General features: G+C 40.1%; 1 protein-coding gene across 1 annotated transcript in view; it reads left to right on the top strand.

Annotated features, from left to right (window-relative positions):
* Positions 1 to 14,825, top strand: part of PIK3C2G (phosphatidylinositol-4-phosphate 3-kinase catalytic subunit type 2 gamma) — a 276,099-nt gene that overhangs the window by 44,261 nt on the left and 217,013 nt on the right. The window contains exons 8-9 of the mRNA XM_048827594.2: positions 3,463 to 3,585; positions 8,909 to 8,942. Coding sequence (XP_048683551.2) covers positions 3,463 to 3,585; positions 8,909 to 8,942 — 157 coding nt within the window. The remainder of the gene's footprint in view (positions 1 to 3,462; positions 3,586 to 8,908; positions 8,943 to 14,825) is intronic.

The following is a 14,825-nucleotide window of genomic DNA, read 5'->3' as shown; positions in this document are numbered from 1 at the left end:
TTATTATCCTTATTGAAAACAGAGGCAATTTATTTATTTAGTTTTTGTGCCATACCTAGATTATCTTTAATCTTCTTCCCATTCACACTGCATAGTGGTCCAACCTCATCCTTCTTTATTGTCTATTTATGAAACTAATAAACCTCTTATTATTTATTTTAATTTCCTTGGCAAGATCTGTTTCTTCTTGACTTTTTGCAGTTCTCATTTTATTCCTACGTTTTCTAATCTCCACAATGTAGTTTTCTTTGCTGATCAGTCCCCTTTTCCATTCCCTCTAGGCTCTCTGCTTACTCCTAATAACCTTTTTGATGAGGGTATTCATCTACCTGTGTATGGAGCCTTTACCTTCAAGTTTTTTCCCCTTGCTTGTGATGCAAATTTTCAGTTTTTGCACTGTTGATTTGAAGAAATTGCAAGCCTCCTCCACATGTAAGTTCTTGAGCTCTTTAGTGCAGTTGATTTGGGAAATTCCTTTAATTTCCCAAAGTCTGCCCCTTTGAAGTAAAAAGTCATAGTTAATGACCTGGTTTTGATTATCCTTCCATTTAATTTAAACTGAATCAACTCATCATCACTTGATCCAAGATTATTTCCTATGACCTTCTATGATGTCTTCACTACTTACCAAAACCAAGTCTAAAATAAACTACATCACTTCTTATTGATACAGTGACAATTTTGAAGGGAACTGACATCTATCACTTCCAGGAATAAATGGGACCTACCATAATTAGTAGCATTTATTCTTCAATCCATATCCAATATGTTTGTCTCCCATTATGACACAATTTCCAATAGTACTTATCTTTCTAATCATATTTGAAGAGATCTCTATCCATATGAGTGTGACCCTAGGGGTCTATAGCAACCCCCTAACATTATCCTGATTCAACCTCTTTTACAATTGTTGCCTAAAGTGATTTTGACCCAAACAAATTTTCAGTGATGTACAACACTATCCTATCCTATCTGTCCTAAGCAGCACATACCCTTCAGTACCTGTATTCAAGATATGAGTGCTTTTCACCAGGTTTCTGTAATCCCTGTAATACCTGGTTTGACCTCCTTGTAGACTTTAAGGTCAGAAGGGACCATCATCATCATCTAGTCTGACCTCCTGCACTTTGCACATCACAAAACCTTACCCACCCACTCCTGTAATAGACCCCTAATCTCTAGCTGATTTACTGAAGTCCTCAAATCCTGGTTTAAAGACTTCTAGTTACAGAGAATTCACCATTTACACTAGTTTAAACCTGCAAGTAACCTATGCCCCATGCTGCAGAGGAAGGTGAAAAATCCCCAGGGTCTCTTCCAGTCTGACCCAGGGGGAAATTCCTTCCCAACCCCAAATATGGTGATCAGTTATATCCTGAGCATGTGGCCAAGATCCTGCCCCAGTAGTTCCAGTTCCTCCATTTTATTTACACTCCTCACATTAGTGTACAAATATTTCCATTGTTTCTCTAGGACCTCACCCAGTTTTCTATCTGGATTAGAGATAATCCTTTCACTAACTGTAACAACTACTTGTCTACCACTCCACTCAATATTTGTAATTTTTTTCTCTGTGGTGTTGATACTCTTACTTTGTGATGTTCCATTATCCTTTACTATATCTTCATTTAGCCAATTTTCCTCCTCCTGTGTATTGAAGTCCAGTCGTGGAGATTTCATGAGTCTCTCCCAACCTTCTCCTCTCATCTCCTAGTTAAAAGCCTTCTTATCAATCATGCCAGCCTTGGTCCCAAAACTTAAATACTCAAGTGAAGTCCATCAGTTGAGAAGAGTCTCTTCTTTCTCTGAATATCTTCCAATGGTCAGTCAACCCAAAGCCTTCCTCATAGAACCAATCCTTGAGCCATCTGTTGATTATCATTATCTTGTCATGTCTTCAACCTTCTTTTCTAGGGACCAGAAGAATTCAGCTGAAAATCACCTGAGTTTCCTCTTCTTTAAGCACCTTACCCAGCCAAGTATACTCATCCTTGAGTCATTCTAGTGGAAATCGAGCAATGTCATTCATCCCAACATGCAGCACAATCAGTGGATTCATCTATGCTCCCATCCGGATCCTCATCAGCTTCATGTCCACACTTCGTATCCTTGCTGCTGGCAGACAGCATGCTCTCCTCTGAATCTGGTCTGGTGAGAGACCTGATGATTCTTCTGAGTATGGAGTCCCCAACCACATAGATCTGTCTCATCCTGGTGTTGGAATGAATCTGTCTTTTGTTCTGTGTCATAGTCCCCGATACATCATCCTCACTTTTCTTTAAACTCCAGTTTCTGGTTTTCTCTGTCATCTCTCTCTCTCTCTCTCTCTCTCTCTCTCTCTCTCTCCTGTAGGGACTGACTTCCCTTCTTTTCTTCCTTGCCACTGTATCTTCTACTTGTCTCCTCCTCATTCCACAAATCTTGAGTTGTCTGTACCACCTCCTCTCTCCTGTCCTGCATTATGCCTTCAAATTCCCAATTGAATTCCATCATTATCTCCAGCTGCATCTCTAATCTCTGCCATGAGTTCTATCAGGTGACATTTCATGCCTGAGTAGCTTCCATCGGATACCCACTCAAGGATAATATACTCTTTTGGGTCACAAATTCTTAAATGCACATCATATATCTGGAACAACTCAGTTTGTGTAAAAGACCATGTAATTTGGCCAATGGGCTTGTAAAATACAATATTTTAAAGGTCTGGACTTTATCTTCATGAACATTTAATAGATTGGAAATTATACATTTTTTGCAGAAAAACAGGTTGCAAAATACTCAGTTTCCTTTCCGTGTGTCAGAGGTAATTACTTGAAGGAGTCCGTACTTCTAGGAAGGAGGAACTTGGCTCTGCAGAATGGCTCATTGGTATGAGTAGGAGACAAAAAGTGACATTAACTCTGAGGGTTCCTGAAAAGCTTTTGAAGTTTCCAAGTCATCCGGTTCAAGTTTCCACAGAACTTGTTTGTTCAGAATTTGTGTTGTTTTTTTTTTTAATGAAACCCAGCTAAACCACCATGTTTTGCCTTAAAAATCAATCTTAGAGGCTAAGTTTGTCACAGTTTTCAATCAAAACAAGGAATTAGTCCGAGAAGCTTAGCTTAGCTTAGATATGCCAAAAGGTTCTTGGACCACCACAAAACCTTTGGTGAAACTGGCCTGACTCTTTCAGGTATGTAACCAAACACCGAAGCAGGTGATGCCTGGCTTGTTAAAGATTTCATTAGGAAAGTTTCACCCTGCTCTATAGGAATCATGTAAGGCATATAGAGTTTCGCACCTGCTATCTTGAAGACTTTGCTACTCCTCAGTGGTCTGCAAAGTTCCTGGGTTTATGTATGGTGTCTTGTCTTTTGTGCCAGACTTATTTTTGGATGCACCCACAGACTTCAGTTTAACTTAGTGATAAGGTTTTTGTGAGGTTTTTCTATTAAATGGGGTTTTTCTCCTTGCCGTCAACAGCATAAAGTGGATAAAGTAATTGAAGAAGCTAAAGCAATCTGCAGCTTTCTCTGTTCTGTGGAAACCAGGGCTATTACTGATGCAGTCAAGAAACTCCGTTCAGTGCCACTGGGAAAAACACAGGTAAAGGATGCACTGAAACCTTTACAAGGTTGGCCTGAAGTGCTGATGTCCTATTCCCTCTTGGACACCATAACTTAAGTAGGTATCATTCATTTCTTCATTGATCAAGATGATGAGTCGAGATACTGCCTTGCTACTTATTTTCTCAGAGGTGAATATTAGGAAGAGGCAGCTTAAAAAGAGAAAAGGTTGTGAGCAATGAAACGTATGACTAGAAAGCAATAAAAGGTCGGTCTTGTGGGTAAGGTACTGAACTTGGACATAGGATAGTTGGATTATGTTCCCAGCTCTGCCATAAAATTCTTGTGTGACCTTGGGCAAGTCATGTAGGATTAGGTTAGCAGAGGTTCTGAGCACTCAAAGCTCCATTTTAAGTCAGTATCCGGGGAATGCAGGTACTCCGCACTACTGAAAATGAGGCCATCCATCACTGTGGGTTAGTCGTGCTAATGCTTTCTCACATTAATGAAATTCGTACTTCAGCACAACTCTATGGAGGGCCGGGTAGGGAAGGCTGTGCCTCCCCAAACAGCCTAGCCCCCGCCCCCTATCCGCCCCCTCCCACTTCCTGCCCCCTGACTGCCTCCCTCAGAACTCCCGACCCATCCCATCCCATCTCCCCCTGCTCCTTGACCCCTAACCGCCCCCACAGGACCCCACCCCTACCCAACCCCCCCGTCCCCTGACTGCCCCAACACCTATCCACACCCTCGCCCCCTAACAGCCCCCCCAGGATCTTACTGCCTATCCAACCCCATGCTCCAGGTCCCTGTCCCCTGACTGCCATGACCCCATCCACATCCCCGCCCCTAACCACTCCCCGTGACCCCACCCCCTATCCAACTCCCCCTGCTCCCCATTCCCTGACTTGCCCCCCCCCCGAACCTCCACCCCATCCAACCGCCCTCTGCTCCCTGTCCCCTGACTGCCCCTCGGGACTGCCTGCCCCTTGTCCAACCCCCGCGCTCCCCGCCCTCTTACCATGTTGGAGCCAGCCACGCCGCCATGCTGCCCGACAGGAGTGGCGGGCCAGAGTGCTGCCCACATGGTGGCGTGGCTGCGGGGGAGGGGAGACAGCAGGGGAGGGGTCGGGGGCTAGCCTCCCTGACCGGGAGCTCAGGGGCCAGGCAGGACCGGGCCACAGTTTGCCCACCTCTGTCCTAGACTATGCCATAAGAGTGTATAGCTCAATTTTCTCACGGTAAGTCAGACCAATTGGTTTCCTTTAATTTCTTCCCTAGCATTCCTTCTGGTTCATTGTTCGTTGTTGTTAAGTCTAGTTTATATAGCACTCTGAATACGGTTGGTGCTTCACTGATAAGTGTATAAATCACTGTCATGTGTAGCTTCCAATCTAAACAGGTCTGTCAAATACCACACATCCTCTGGTGTGGTGTTAATTTAAATACAAATATTCACAAGAATAGTCTTCTGGTATTTCAGGTCACAAATGCAGTAGAGAAATAATAAAAAAAACTACAGCAGTTTATGACAAGGTGTATTGACTCTCATCTGTAGAATCCATCTACCATTTCTGGGGACAGAGATAAAAATCTTCCTCCTGAACACAGTATTTTCTTCAGTGCCATGCACTTAATAAACAGATGGCCGAGGAACCCAGTTCTTTGGGATGGGGAAAGGGCTAATTGTGGGATAATTGGTCTTTTAGAAATGAACTAAAGAGTATAAAAAGGAAAGAGGCTGAAACTGATTTTTTCAAATTGGTACTGAATTGGGAAATGGATTCCTCCCCAGACAAAGGGAGATTCTGGTTATGAAAGCCACTTTCCCTTTATTTCATCAGCACTCTTGAACCCAAATCCTAAGAAGCAACCTACATCCAGTTTGTGTCAGGCTTGCCTAACTTGTCAGAATCAGTTTTCAGATATTCCATTTGAAACCAGAGACAGAAATATCCAAATCATGGCCTGCCTTGGATACCTCTAATCGGAAAACTGCATCCTAAACGCAGCAATGAACTGGGGAGAAGGGGGGAAGAGCTATGATTGCAGGTCTTTTTGCATGAGTCTTAAGTTTCTGTTAGTGAATGAAATCCATTGAAAGCTTGGGTTCTGCGTTTCTTCGGGGTTAGTTCCAGGTCCTGTAAAACTGTAAACTGGAATGGTTGGCAATTCAGCACTTAGGTGAGAGAACCCAAAGCATAAACTGTTCTGTAGCGAGAACTCTAGTTCACATGTCCCTGTGATGGGTTTCTCTTGTACTCCCAGCACTGGCTCAGTTCACTGCTCTGCCAGAGACATCCTCTGTAATGTTAACCAGGTAACACAGTCTCTCTGTGCTCAAGTTTGCTATACTGGAAATGGGCACAGTCATAATAATCCTTTTTCCTGTCTCGTCTCATTAAATCATGAGTTCTTCAGGGCAAGAGCTGCCTCTTATTATCTGCATGCACGGCACCTATCCCAATGGAAACCCGGTCTCAGCTCGGATCTCTAAGTGCCGCTGTAAAGCAAGTAATAAATTGGTGGTGGTGGTGTTTACTCATCTGTTATGGTCCAGTCTGAACATTAGAAAGACGGTATTGTGGGTTCTTTTCTGATAAAATACTTTCTCCCCAGCCCTGAATAGAACATCTAGTTTGATACAAACTTTGCAAAAAAGTAGTTTCATGCTGATGAGATTTCTCTTCTGTCAACAGACCCTTTCCGGCTCGGTCAGCTGGCCTGGCTCGCTGTCCTTCCCGTGAATTAATCAGACGTATTAGATAGGTAAGTGGTCCATAGATCCCGAAGAATTAAGGGGAAAAAATGTGTCACCGGTGGCCAAAAAACACTGCATCGTATTTTTATGGGGCCAAAACTCCTACTTAGGACTTCAATGCACTAGCTAATTAGACTTGGGCGGCCCCTCAAAAGTTCAGGGTTGCTGCAAAAGGAGCTGCTTCTCATCCAGGGGCAGCTGAATTATACATGAAATAAAAGCAGACAGACATTTTGTTGCACGTATAGCAACTCAAGTTCAACTCAGTTTTCTAGTATAATTTCCTATATATATGTATAATATGTGTACAGATGCAGGTGTGGATAAATGATGAGCCAGATCTTCAGGAGGTATAACTTAGCTCATCATATCTATCTCTATATTTAGTTGTGTTACCTGAATCAGTATTCAGCAGTTTGATATTTGATGATGGGCCAACTCCTCCAGTCCTTATTCAAGCAAAACTCACATTGAAATCCTAAGTAGGAGTTTTGGCCCCATAAAAATACGGTGCAGTGTTTTTTGGCTACCGGTGACACATTTTTTCCCCTTGATTCTTCGGGATCTATGGACCACTTACCTATCTAATATGTCTGATTTAGGTGTTTCTGTAGTACCCATCAACATAGCAGCCAAAGTAGTGTAGCTTTCCTGTCGGGTTCTGTGGGTATAAGTCCCTATCTACTGAAAGCCTGAAATCAGGATGTGTAACTGGTTCAAGGATCATCCTTTTTCCAATTTTGATGCCATTACTCAAATGAAATTTGCATAGCTACTTGCTGCATTCCTTGTGCTGCAGGATTATACACCAGGAAATAGAGAGATGCCAGAAGAACATTTCTATTTCCTTTCTCACATGGTTTCCTGATTTTTAGAATACTGTGTATTGTGGTTTTGTTTGGAATACTTTTTACACATCCAATTGGCGGGTTGCCTGCACACACTACCCCCCAGGGAAACTGCTGCCTGCTCCTTCCAAGGTAAATTACATACGGTAATGTATTTTTGCATATCTTGTTGTGCTTCTATCTATACCATCAACATTTATTTATAATAGTGCCTACATTTCTTCCAACCCTGTGTCTTTATTTAAATCACCCTCATTGCCATGAAAGCTCCCGTACTGTGGTTGGGAGATTATGAAAGAAGCTGGCATCCATGATAGTTTCTGCATGAACTGACGGTGTCTCTCTCTAAAAGATTCATCCAGTCTTCCAGACATCCTGACCCTGGGAATTTTTAAAATCTATTCAAGGAAAATTCTGGGCCTGCTGTACAATTAATGTTTTTTATCCCTCTCTCACGCTCTCTTTTACTGTGATTCACAAAACGTCTTAGGAGACCAAATCCTGCCAGAACAGGCACTAATCCATTATATATTAAATGGGCTACAGTATGTTGAAATTATCAGAGCTGTTCCAGAAAGATTATTTACTTTACAAAATGCAAGAGAATAAAACAAAGGTCTCTGTTCTCATTTGTTTCACTGTGTAAAGATTGTGAGAAAACATCTCAAACCAGTACGCTTTTTCTTCCCTCAAGTAAGCATTGGACTTCCATGCATACTAACCAGCTGAGCGCTGCCTAACTAGCTGGGTACTACTACTGCTTGTATATGTCAGCTTTGAATGAATTAGAGCATTTAAAAGGATCCTGCTGAATTCAGGGACAACTAAAGTGTGGTCTCCCTGATCAACAGCAAAGGGATTAATGAGTATAAGGGAATAATTGACTCTTCAGTGGGGTGAGGGTTCCAACAGGGTGCTGTTAAGAAACAAACCAATCCCATACTGCAGTATTAACTTTATACAGGCATTTGTCTATGTTTCAGCTTTATATTTCAGCATTTATAGCATCTTGGTAAATATTAACTTATGAATGGTGCTTATGGCAAATGAGGACTTGGTGGCACAGCTGGTTAAAATTAAATTTTAAAGAATCGTCAATTAAATTATCTATGCACATAAATAATTGGTCTGATCTTTCAGAGGTTCTGAGCACCAGGCACCTCCCAGTGAAGGAAGTGGGAGATGTTGTCTGCTCAGCACTTGTAGAAAATCAAGCTTCCGATTTAGCTATCTAGCTAGGAATTGGGAGCCTAACTTTTAGGCACCCCATTTGGAAAAGTTAATGCGGCTCTGTGTGGGTTGTGACATCTGTCTACATAGAATAACTTATAGAAATAGACAAGACATGCAAAGGGTGGGGGAGAGAAGATATTGTGATCCCCTCGGCTTCAGAGCCCAACCTCCAGCCTGAGCCACAGCGGCTACACAGCTATTGTTGTGCAAGCCCCAGAAGGCCGAATCTGTCCCCTCAGGCTCTGAGACTCATTGCTGTGGGCTGTGTAGATGTACCCTCAGTGACTTGCCTAAGATCATACAGGAAGCTTGTGATACAAACAGAAACCAAACCCTGATCTCCTGAGTCAAAATCCAGTAAGTTCCTCTCATGATCTATGCTTCTCCCTTTTGCCCCAACTCCACGCAGTTCCCATAGGAAATCTCCATGCCTGACCAATACCATTTCCCACATCAATTAAAGCTGATGTTCAGTCTTTTCTGTATTATAAATACTCATGATTTTTTTCTTGTCTTTTTAGAATTCACTTCAAAATGTAGAAACTCCAGTCAGAGGTAAAGATGTTTCTTTTAGACATTAATACAAAAAATAAAAATCAGCAAAATACGCATTCTTCTTCAATTTGAATTAATGTTAAAGAATTCATTTCTTAATTTATAGCATAAGACAGTTGCTGTAAGTAAAGCAAATGCAAGTGTTTCAAAGTCTATATAGATCATTATATTGTCTCCAATTCATCTTAGAGATAAAATAGTCATTATTTTTTTCACAGATTAGAAAATATAGTCCGTTATAGCATTTTAAAAGGCAAAGTGGATTGAGCTCCTTTTAGAGGTTGTCCTTAATCTCCCTCTCCTGCTGAAAAAAAGAAAGAAAGCACCACGGTGAAGCTGCAAATTTAGGTTTGTCTGTAACATTTCTGTCCCTCTTTAATAAACTCTGGTGCTGCTATGTTAATGATATAATTTAAGGGATTTAGTAAAATGGTAATGGGGGCAAACAACCATCCATCTTTAGTCCCCCTAGTTCAAATCAGACCAGACTAGTAGTGACTGAAAATTGTTACTGCCTGATTGGTGTTTGATGTCTTATGTGACTTAACTAAATGGTCTCCGTTTATTTGCTCAGACTGATGTTCATATTGCAAAATAAAATTTAAAATTTTTTTGTATGTATCTCTCTTCATTGCAGTATGATCTGAGTTTCTGAGAACTGAATGGATGTTAAGAATGTAGAAGCCCTTCATGCTTTTCATGCTTAGGGTTTGTCTATACATGACAGTTGATCCAGAATAAGATAAACTGCAAATTTAAAGCCGATTGACTATTCCAGATTAGCTCAGTGTATCTTATTCCAAATTAGCTCAATCTGCTTCCAAAGTGAATTTAAGATAATTCAAAATAAGACACTCTAACTCCAGGGGTGGACACTCTGGTTCCTGAATAAATCAAGAATAGCTATTCTGGAAAAGTTTTCTGTATAGACAAGTTTTTTTAGAGATGGTTCTGGTCAGGTCTAGGGTATGGTGACCAGATCAATGCCAGGATAGTTTATAGCTGCTAACCAATTGTACTTGTATTCTGGATAAACCTAGGATTTTAGACATCAGGCTGGTCATTCCAGCATTTTTCAAATTCATTACAAATAAATAAATTAAATAATAACTCAATTGTATAAAGAGCACCTACATCCTCAGCTGCAGGAAAGAGCAAAGTATCTTTGTGCATAGCAGAGAGGTGAGCATGCAAGTGCCATGAGCAGGAGGCACCTATGGTCTGTGGAATTCCTCCCCCTTGGAAGAAGTTGTTTATCCCATGAGCTCTGTTCAACTCTAGTTATGGCAACAATTTGCTAAACATGAAAGAAATTAATAGTTGCTAATTCCAATCTATCCCTCATACACCTTATGCATCTTCCGCGCGCTCTTGAAAACACCCTCATGGTACGAATTTGAACCATTCCTCTGTATAAGGCTATTTGCAAGCTTGGGATTTACTGAATCAGAATTTTCCTCAAAGAAAATCTGTTTGAGGTATTGAGGAGCATTATAGATCTCTAAGAGATTTTTGCCTATCTGCTTGTCTACACCCTTTTATTTATGCCAGAAAAGTGTCAGTCTTTTTCAGTTGAAGGCTTTTGTATTTGTTCTGGCTACACCCTTAATTTCATAAGCACTGCAGAATCCATTCTGTAATGTACCCTTCGGAACTGCACCTTACTGATTTTAGTGAGGTCCTGTCAGAACTTGTTGGCATCTTAGTATTCAAACAGGTTAAATCCTGGTGATGCTGTTTGTATTGTCTTTTTAAGTTATTTTTATTAAACTTTTTTCTGTTATTAATTGTAACTTGTGATGGGGAAAGATGATCATTCTAGACTTCCCACCTGTCTGCACAACAGCATGTTCCCATAAAAGAGAGAATATAATTATTCAAGTCAATAAAGATTTGACATTGTGGGTTTATTGTGATCCAGGTTATAGACAGACAGACAGAAGCAAGTTTACACAAAACTCAGCCTGTTTGTCTTCTGTGAAGCCGTAATGGATTAATGGTTTGTACAGTATTAGAGTATGCAGCCTTCTGATGAAATTACTACCTGAGATCATATCTGTCAGAATAAGCAGCCTTAATATTTGGTCAGTACTTGGTCAGAGGCATTCACGAAGACTGTGGGTGCACCGTAAAGAGGAATTGTTCAAGTGACAGTATCTTTCCTCTGTGCTGCTAGAGATGCCATCTTTTGGAGGGAATGTAAAATAGATATCCTCACTGCTTGAGGGCTAGTGATGGTCTCCTGGCACTGCTAAAGATGTAAAGTTTGACACATTCATTTTGGAATTTGACAATTATTTCTAGAACTGATCAGAAAATTGTAAGTATTTTCCATAAACATTTTTAAAAGAAACAAAACATTTGCTTTATTCAAATTTTCTGTGGAAATTTTCCCTCCTTTTTTTTTTTCTTTTAATGAAAAACTGAAAAAAACTTTTTCTACCCCACCAATTTTTGCCTATTTTTTTTCCTGGTTGAACAAAGTTGAGAAAACATATTTTGGATTGAACAATACATTTTGTTTTGATTTAGAGCTTTTGTCACATTGTTGCATTTTTAATAAAATTGAAGGCCATTTCTAAACAAAAAGTCACTTTGATCCAAACACTCAAGTTCGTGGAGTAACTGGATGGAATGTGAATACAGGAGTACAGAGGGCATATTCAACATGTATTGAGCTGACATAATCCTCAACAACAACAACAAAATACTCACCCTGACAGAAGGCCGAAGACTAAAAGAATACATAAAAATATAATACTGGATCAGGAAGAAAGAAAGAAAGCAATGTGATACATGCTAACTTATTTTATTCTTTGTTTTCCAAAGTCTAGAAAGTATATGCTGCAGGTGTAAAAATCAACACTTTCAGTTACTAAATTGCTTCCTTAATTTTGCTTACTGGAGGAGGAATTCTCTCTGCATGTGCAAGGATTAATGAGTTTTGTGGAGAGCATGGCAGAAGCTGAATTTCATCATGCATGGTCTCAGTCCATTTCCCAGTGGACGTGTCCACATCACAGTGGCTGAGATCTTAAACTAAATAATTTCAGACTAGAAATCGGGTGCAGATTTTTAACGGTGCAGGTAATTAACCATTTAAACAATTTACCTAGGTATGAAGTGGTTTCCACCATCATTTCAAGTCTTTAAATCAAGAATGGATGTCGACTTTAGACCAGACAGAAGTTATGAATATGCAGGAATTACTGGGTCACGTTTTACAGCCTGTCTTATGCACATGTTAAAACTAGCTGATCATAATGGTCTTTTCTGGTATTAAAATCCACGAATCACAAAAAACAACTGAAATTCTTGGCTTCAGGAACAAATAGTGTACATGGTACACCAAATCCTATGTAACAGCTGACTATGTAAGAAAGATTTTGCCCAGCCATTGTGAGTAATGGATGCTTACAAATCTGCCAAGATATTTTTGTCTCTAGTTTTGTTAACTGAGGTCCTGCTTAACGAATGAAGAGTGGAAAGAAACAGCTATATCGGTCTTCGAAGCTGAAAGGGATTTTAAATGGAGGTCACACAGTAGTAAATAACTCAGAGATCAGTGGGTTTGGCAGTGCTGTAACTAGCCATTTTAGCTCCCAGGGCGAGCAAGCACATTTGCACCCCCTACCATTTTTTTCCTGCCCCATTTTTCCACTCCCGCAGCTTTGCACCCCACTTGTCCCACTCTGGTTACAACCCTGGGCTTTGGTGTCAAGAAAAAAGTGTACCGGCTACTTTCAGGAGTTAAAAATGAACATCCATCTATTTATACGCTGGACTGAATATTACTTTAGGAAGATTCTTGCCCTTTACCTCAAAATATACTAAAACACTAAGTAATCACAGTAGAAGATACACCAGGGCCCCTTCTTTTATTTGTTTAGAGCACTCTGCATTCAGTTTAATCTGTAAAGGGATTTATCAGATCTACTCTTCTGCAAAATTATGTTAGTGCACAGTATAATCTGGTCTATAATAGCCTTGTGAAGTTCTATTCATCAGCTTGTTTGGTGTGGGTAATTTTTCTGTTATGTAAAATATCAATTTTTTTCACATTCATCACCGCAGTCATTCTAAGAGTGCATTTTGTGCTTGTACTAGTAAGTTTTCATTGTGCTATAGCAAGGCTAGTGTATGTATACATATTGTTCCAGCGATGTGACATATTTTAGCTCCAAAGTACTAAGTCTGATCCATTGTCATTCCTTCCACTGCCACAATATACCTAAGAATATAAATGGAGAATTCCATTATATGGAAGCTCATACATGTTTCTTCTGATTCTTGTCATTTAAAAAAAGCTTTCCTACTCTGGTTTGGTTAACGTATTTTCTTATTCTCTTGTTCTGTACATATAATCTGAAACATTGTCCTACAGCTTTCAACATATGCTTATGTAAGAAACATTGGAGGCCAAGGGCATGTTTCAGCAAACTGAGGGTTGTAGTTGGCATTTTAAAATGCTTCTGAGCTATGTTTCGCTGTGTTTTACAAAGAGTTGAGAAAAACCTTCTGCAAATTGTAGTTATTATCGGCTTTATCTTGCAGCCATGGACCTCAGTGGGACAGCCTGCAGATAGGAAGGGACTGTCTGTACACACATTCCACTTTGGACAAATGAAAAGCCCTGGACTTCACTAAATAATTGCCTCCAGACAGCTGTTGACTGTATGTTCACAAACTCTCACTCAAATTAATCCATTTTGGATCAGATGGGTTTATGTATACTATTTTGGCACAAGAGAGCTATCTCCTTCATATAGTAGAACACCTTCTTTGTATTTGTAAATATGCCCCTTTCTCATCAAACCTGTTTTGGAGCTCCTAGGACATGTAGATGTGGTTGAATGTAATTCTGTGGCGCACAGAAGAACACAATGAAAGGCTTAGTATGGAAATTACAAAATTGTTTACAGGAGTTACAGGGACATACGAGTGGCATTGAGGATAGGAAAAGGGCCAAGTAAAAGATGCGGGTAATACAAAAGGAGGATAGATGGAGAAAAGGAACAGTAAAATGAATGAATAGGAAAATGGTGAGAGAAAGAACAGAGGAGAGAGGTATAAACAAAAATAGATTGAAGAGGATTGTGAAAGAGTTTTGTTAGCCTATCAAACTATAAATGTACTCGTTATTCAGATCCAGAAGAGGCGTCACAACACTATAAGAGGCAGTGTTGTAGCCATTCTTTTCTGGAGATATGATGTGGAGGCATATTTCCAGGAATGAAAGGCAAAACAAGTTGGCACCTCCCACATGTAGACAATACATAGGTCCCAGTTCAGCTTAGCACTGGCTCATTAACTTCAGTGGGACTTAAGCAGCTGCTTAAAATCAGGCACCTGCTTAAGTGCTTTGTTGAATCAGGACCATAGATGGGAACATACACTCTAACCCCGTCACCCGTGCACACTTGTGTTTGGACAAGCATTGAGATTAATAGAAAATAATGAAAAAGTACTTAAACTATATCCTCTTGTTTCGATTTATGGGTAGTCTGAGACAAGAAGGGTGCAATAATTTTGGAGGTACCGCACCTGTGAATTATAGAATTTAGTATGTTTTGTATGATATTTATGGATATTTTAGGGTTGATTGCATCTTTCTTCCTTGCTATTCATATCAGGTCTTCACGATCCATTTTGCAACTCTCATACAAAAACATGAATTATACATTTATTTTAGAGACACCATCTATGTAATTTTCAGGTCCTGCATGAGCAGATGGTCACAGTTATGCTAAGATAAGATCACAGTGGCATGCTTTTAAAATATAGTCAGATAAATTACTGCAGCTGAAATGAGATTGGGAAATATAACAATTCCCCTAAAAATTTCCAAATGTCAAACTCTTAATCGGATAGGGAAAGAATCAA

Source organism: Caretta caretta, chromosome 1, assembly GCF_965140235.1.
Source record: "Caretta caretta isolate rCarCar2 chromosome 1, rCarCar1.hap1, whole genome shotgun sequence".
In the NCBI taxonomy this organism is placed as follows: Eukaryota; Metazoa; Chordata; order Testudines; family Cheloniidae; genus Caretta; species Caretta caretta.
Note: the sequence above shows the minus strand (reverse complement) of the source record. Positions and strands in the feature narration are given on the sequence as shown.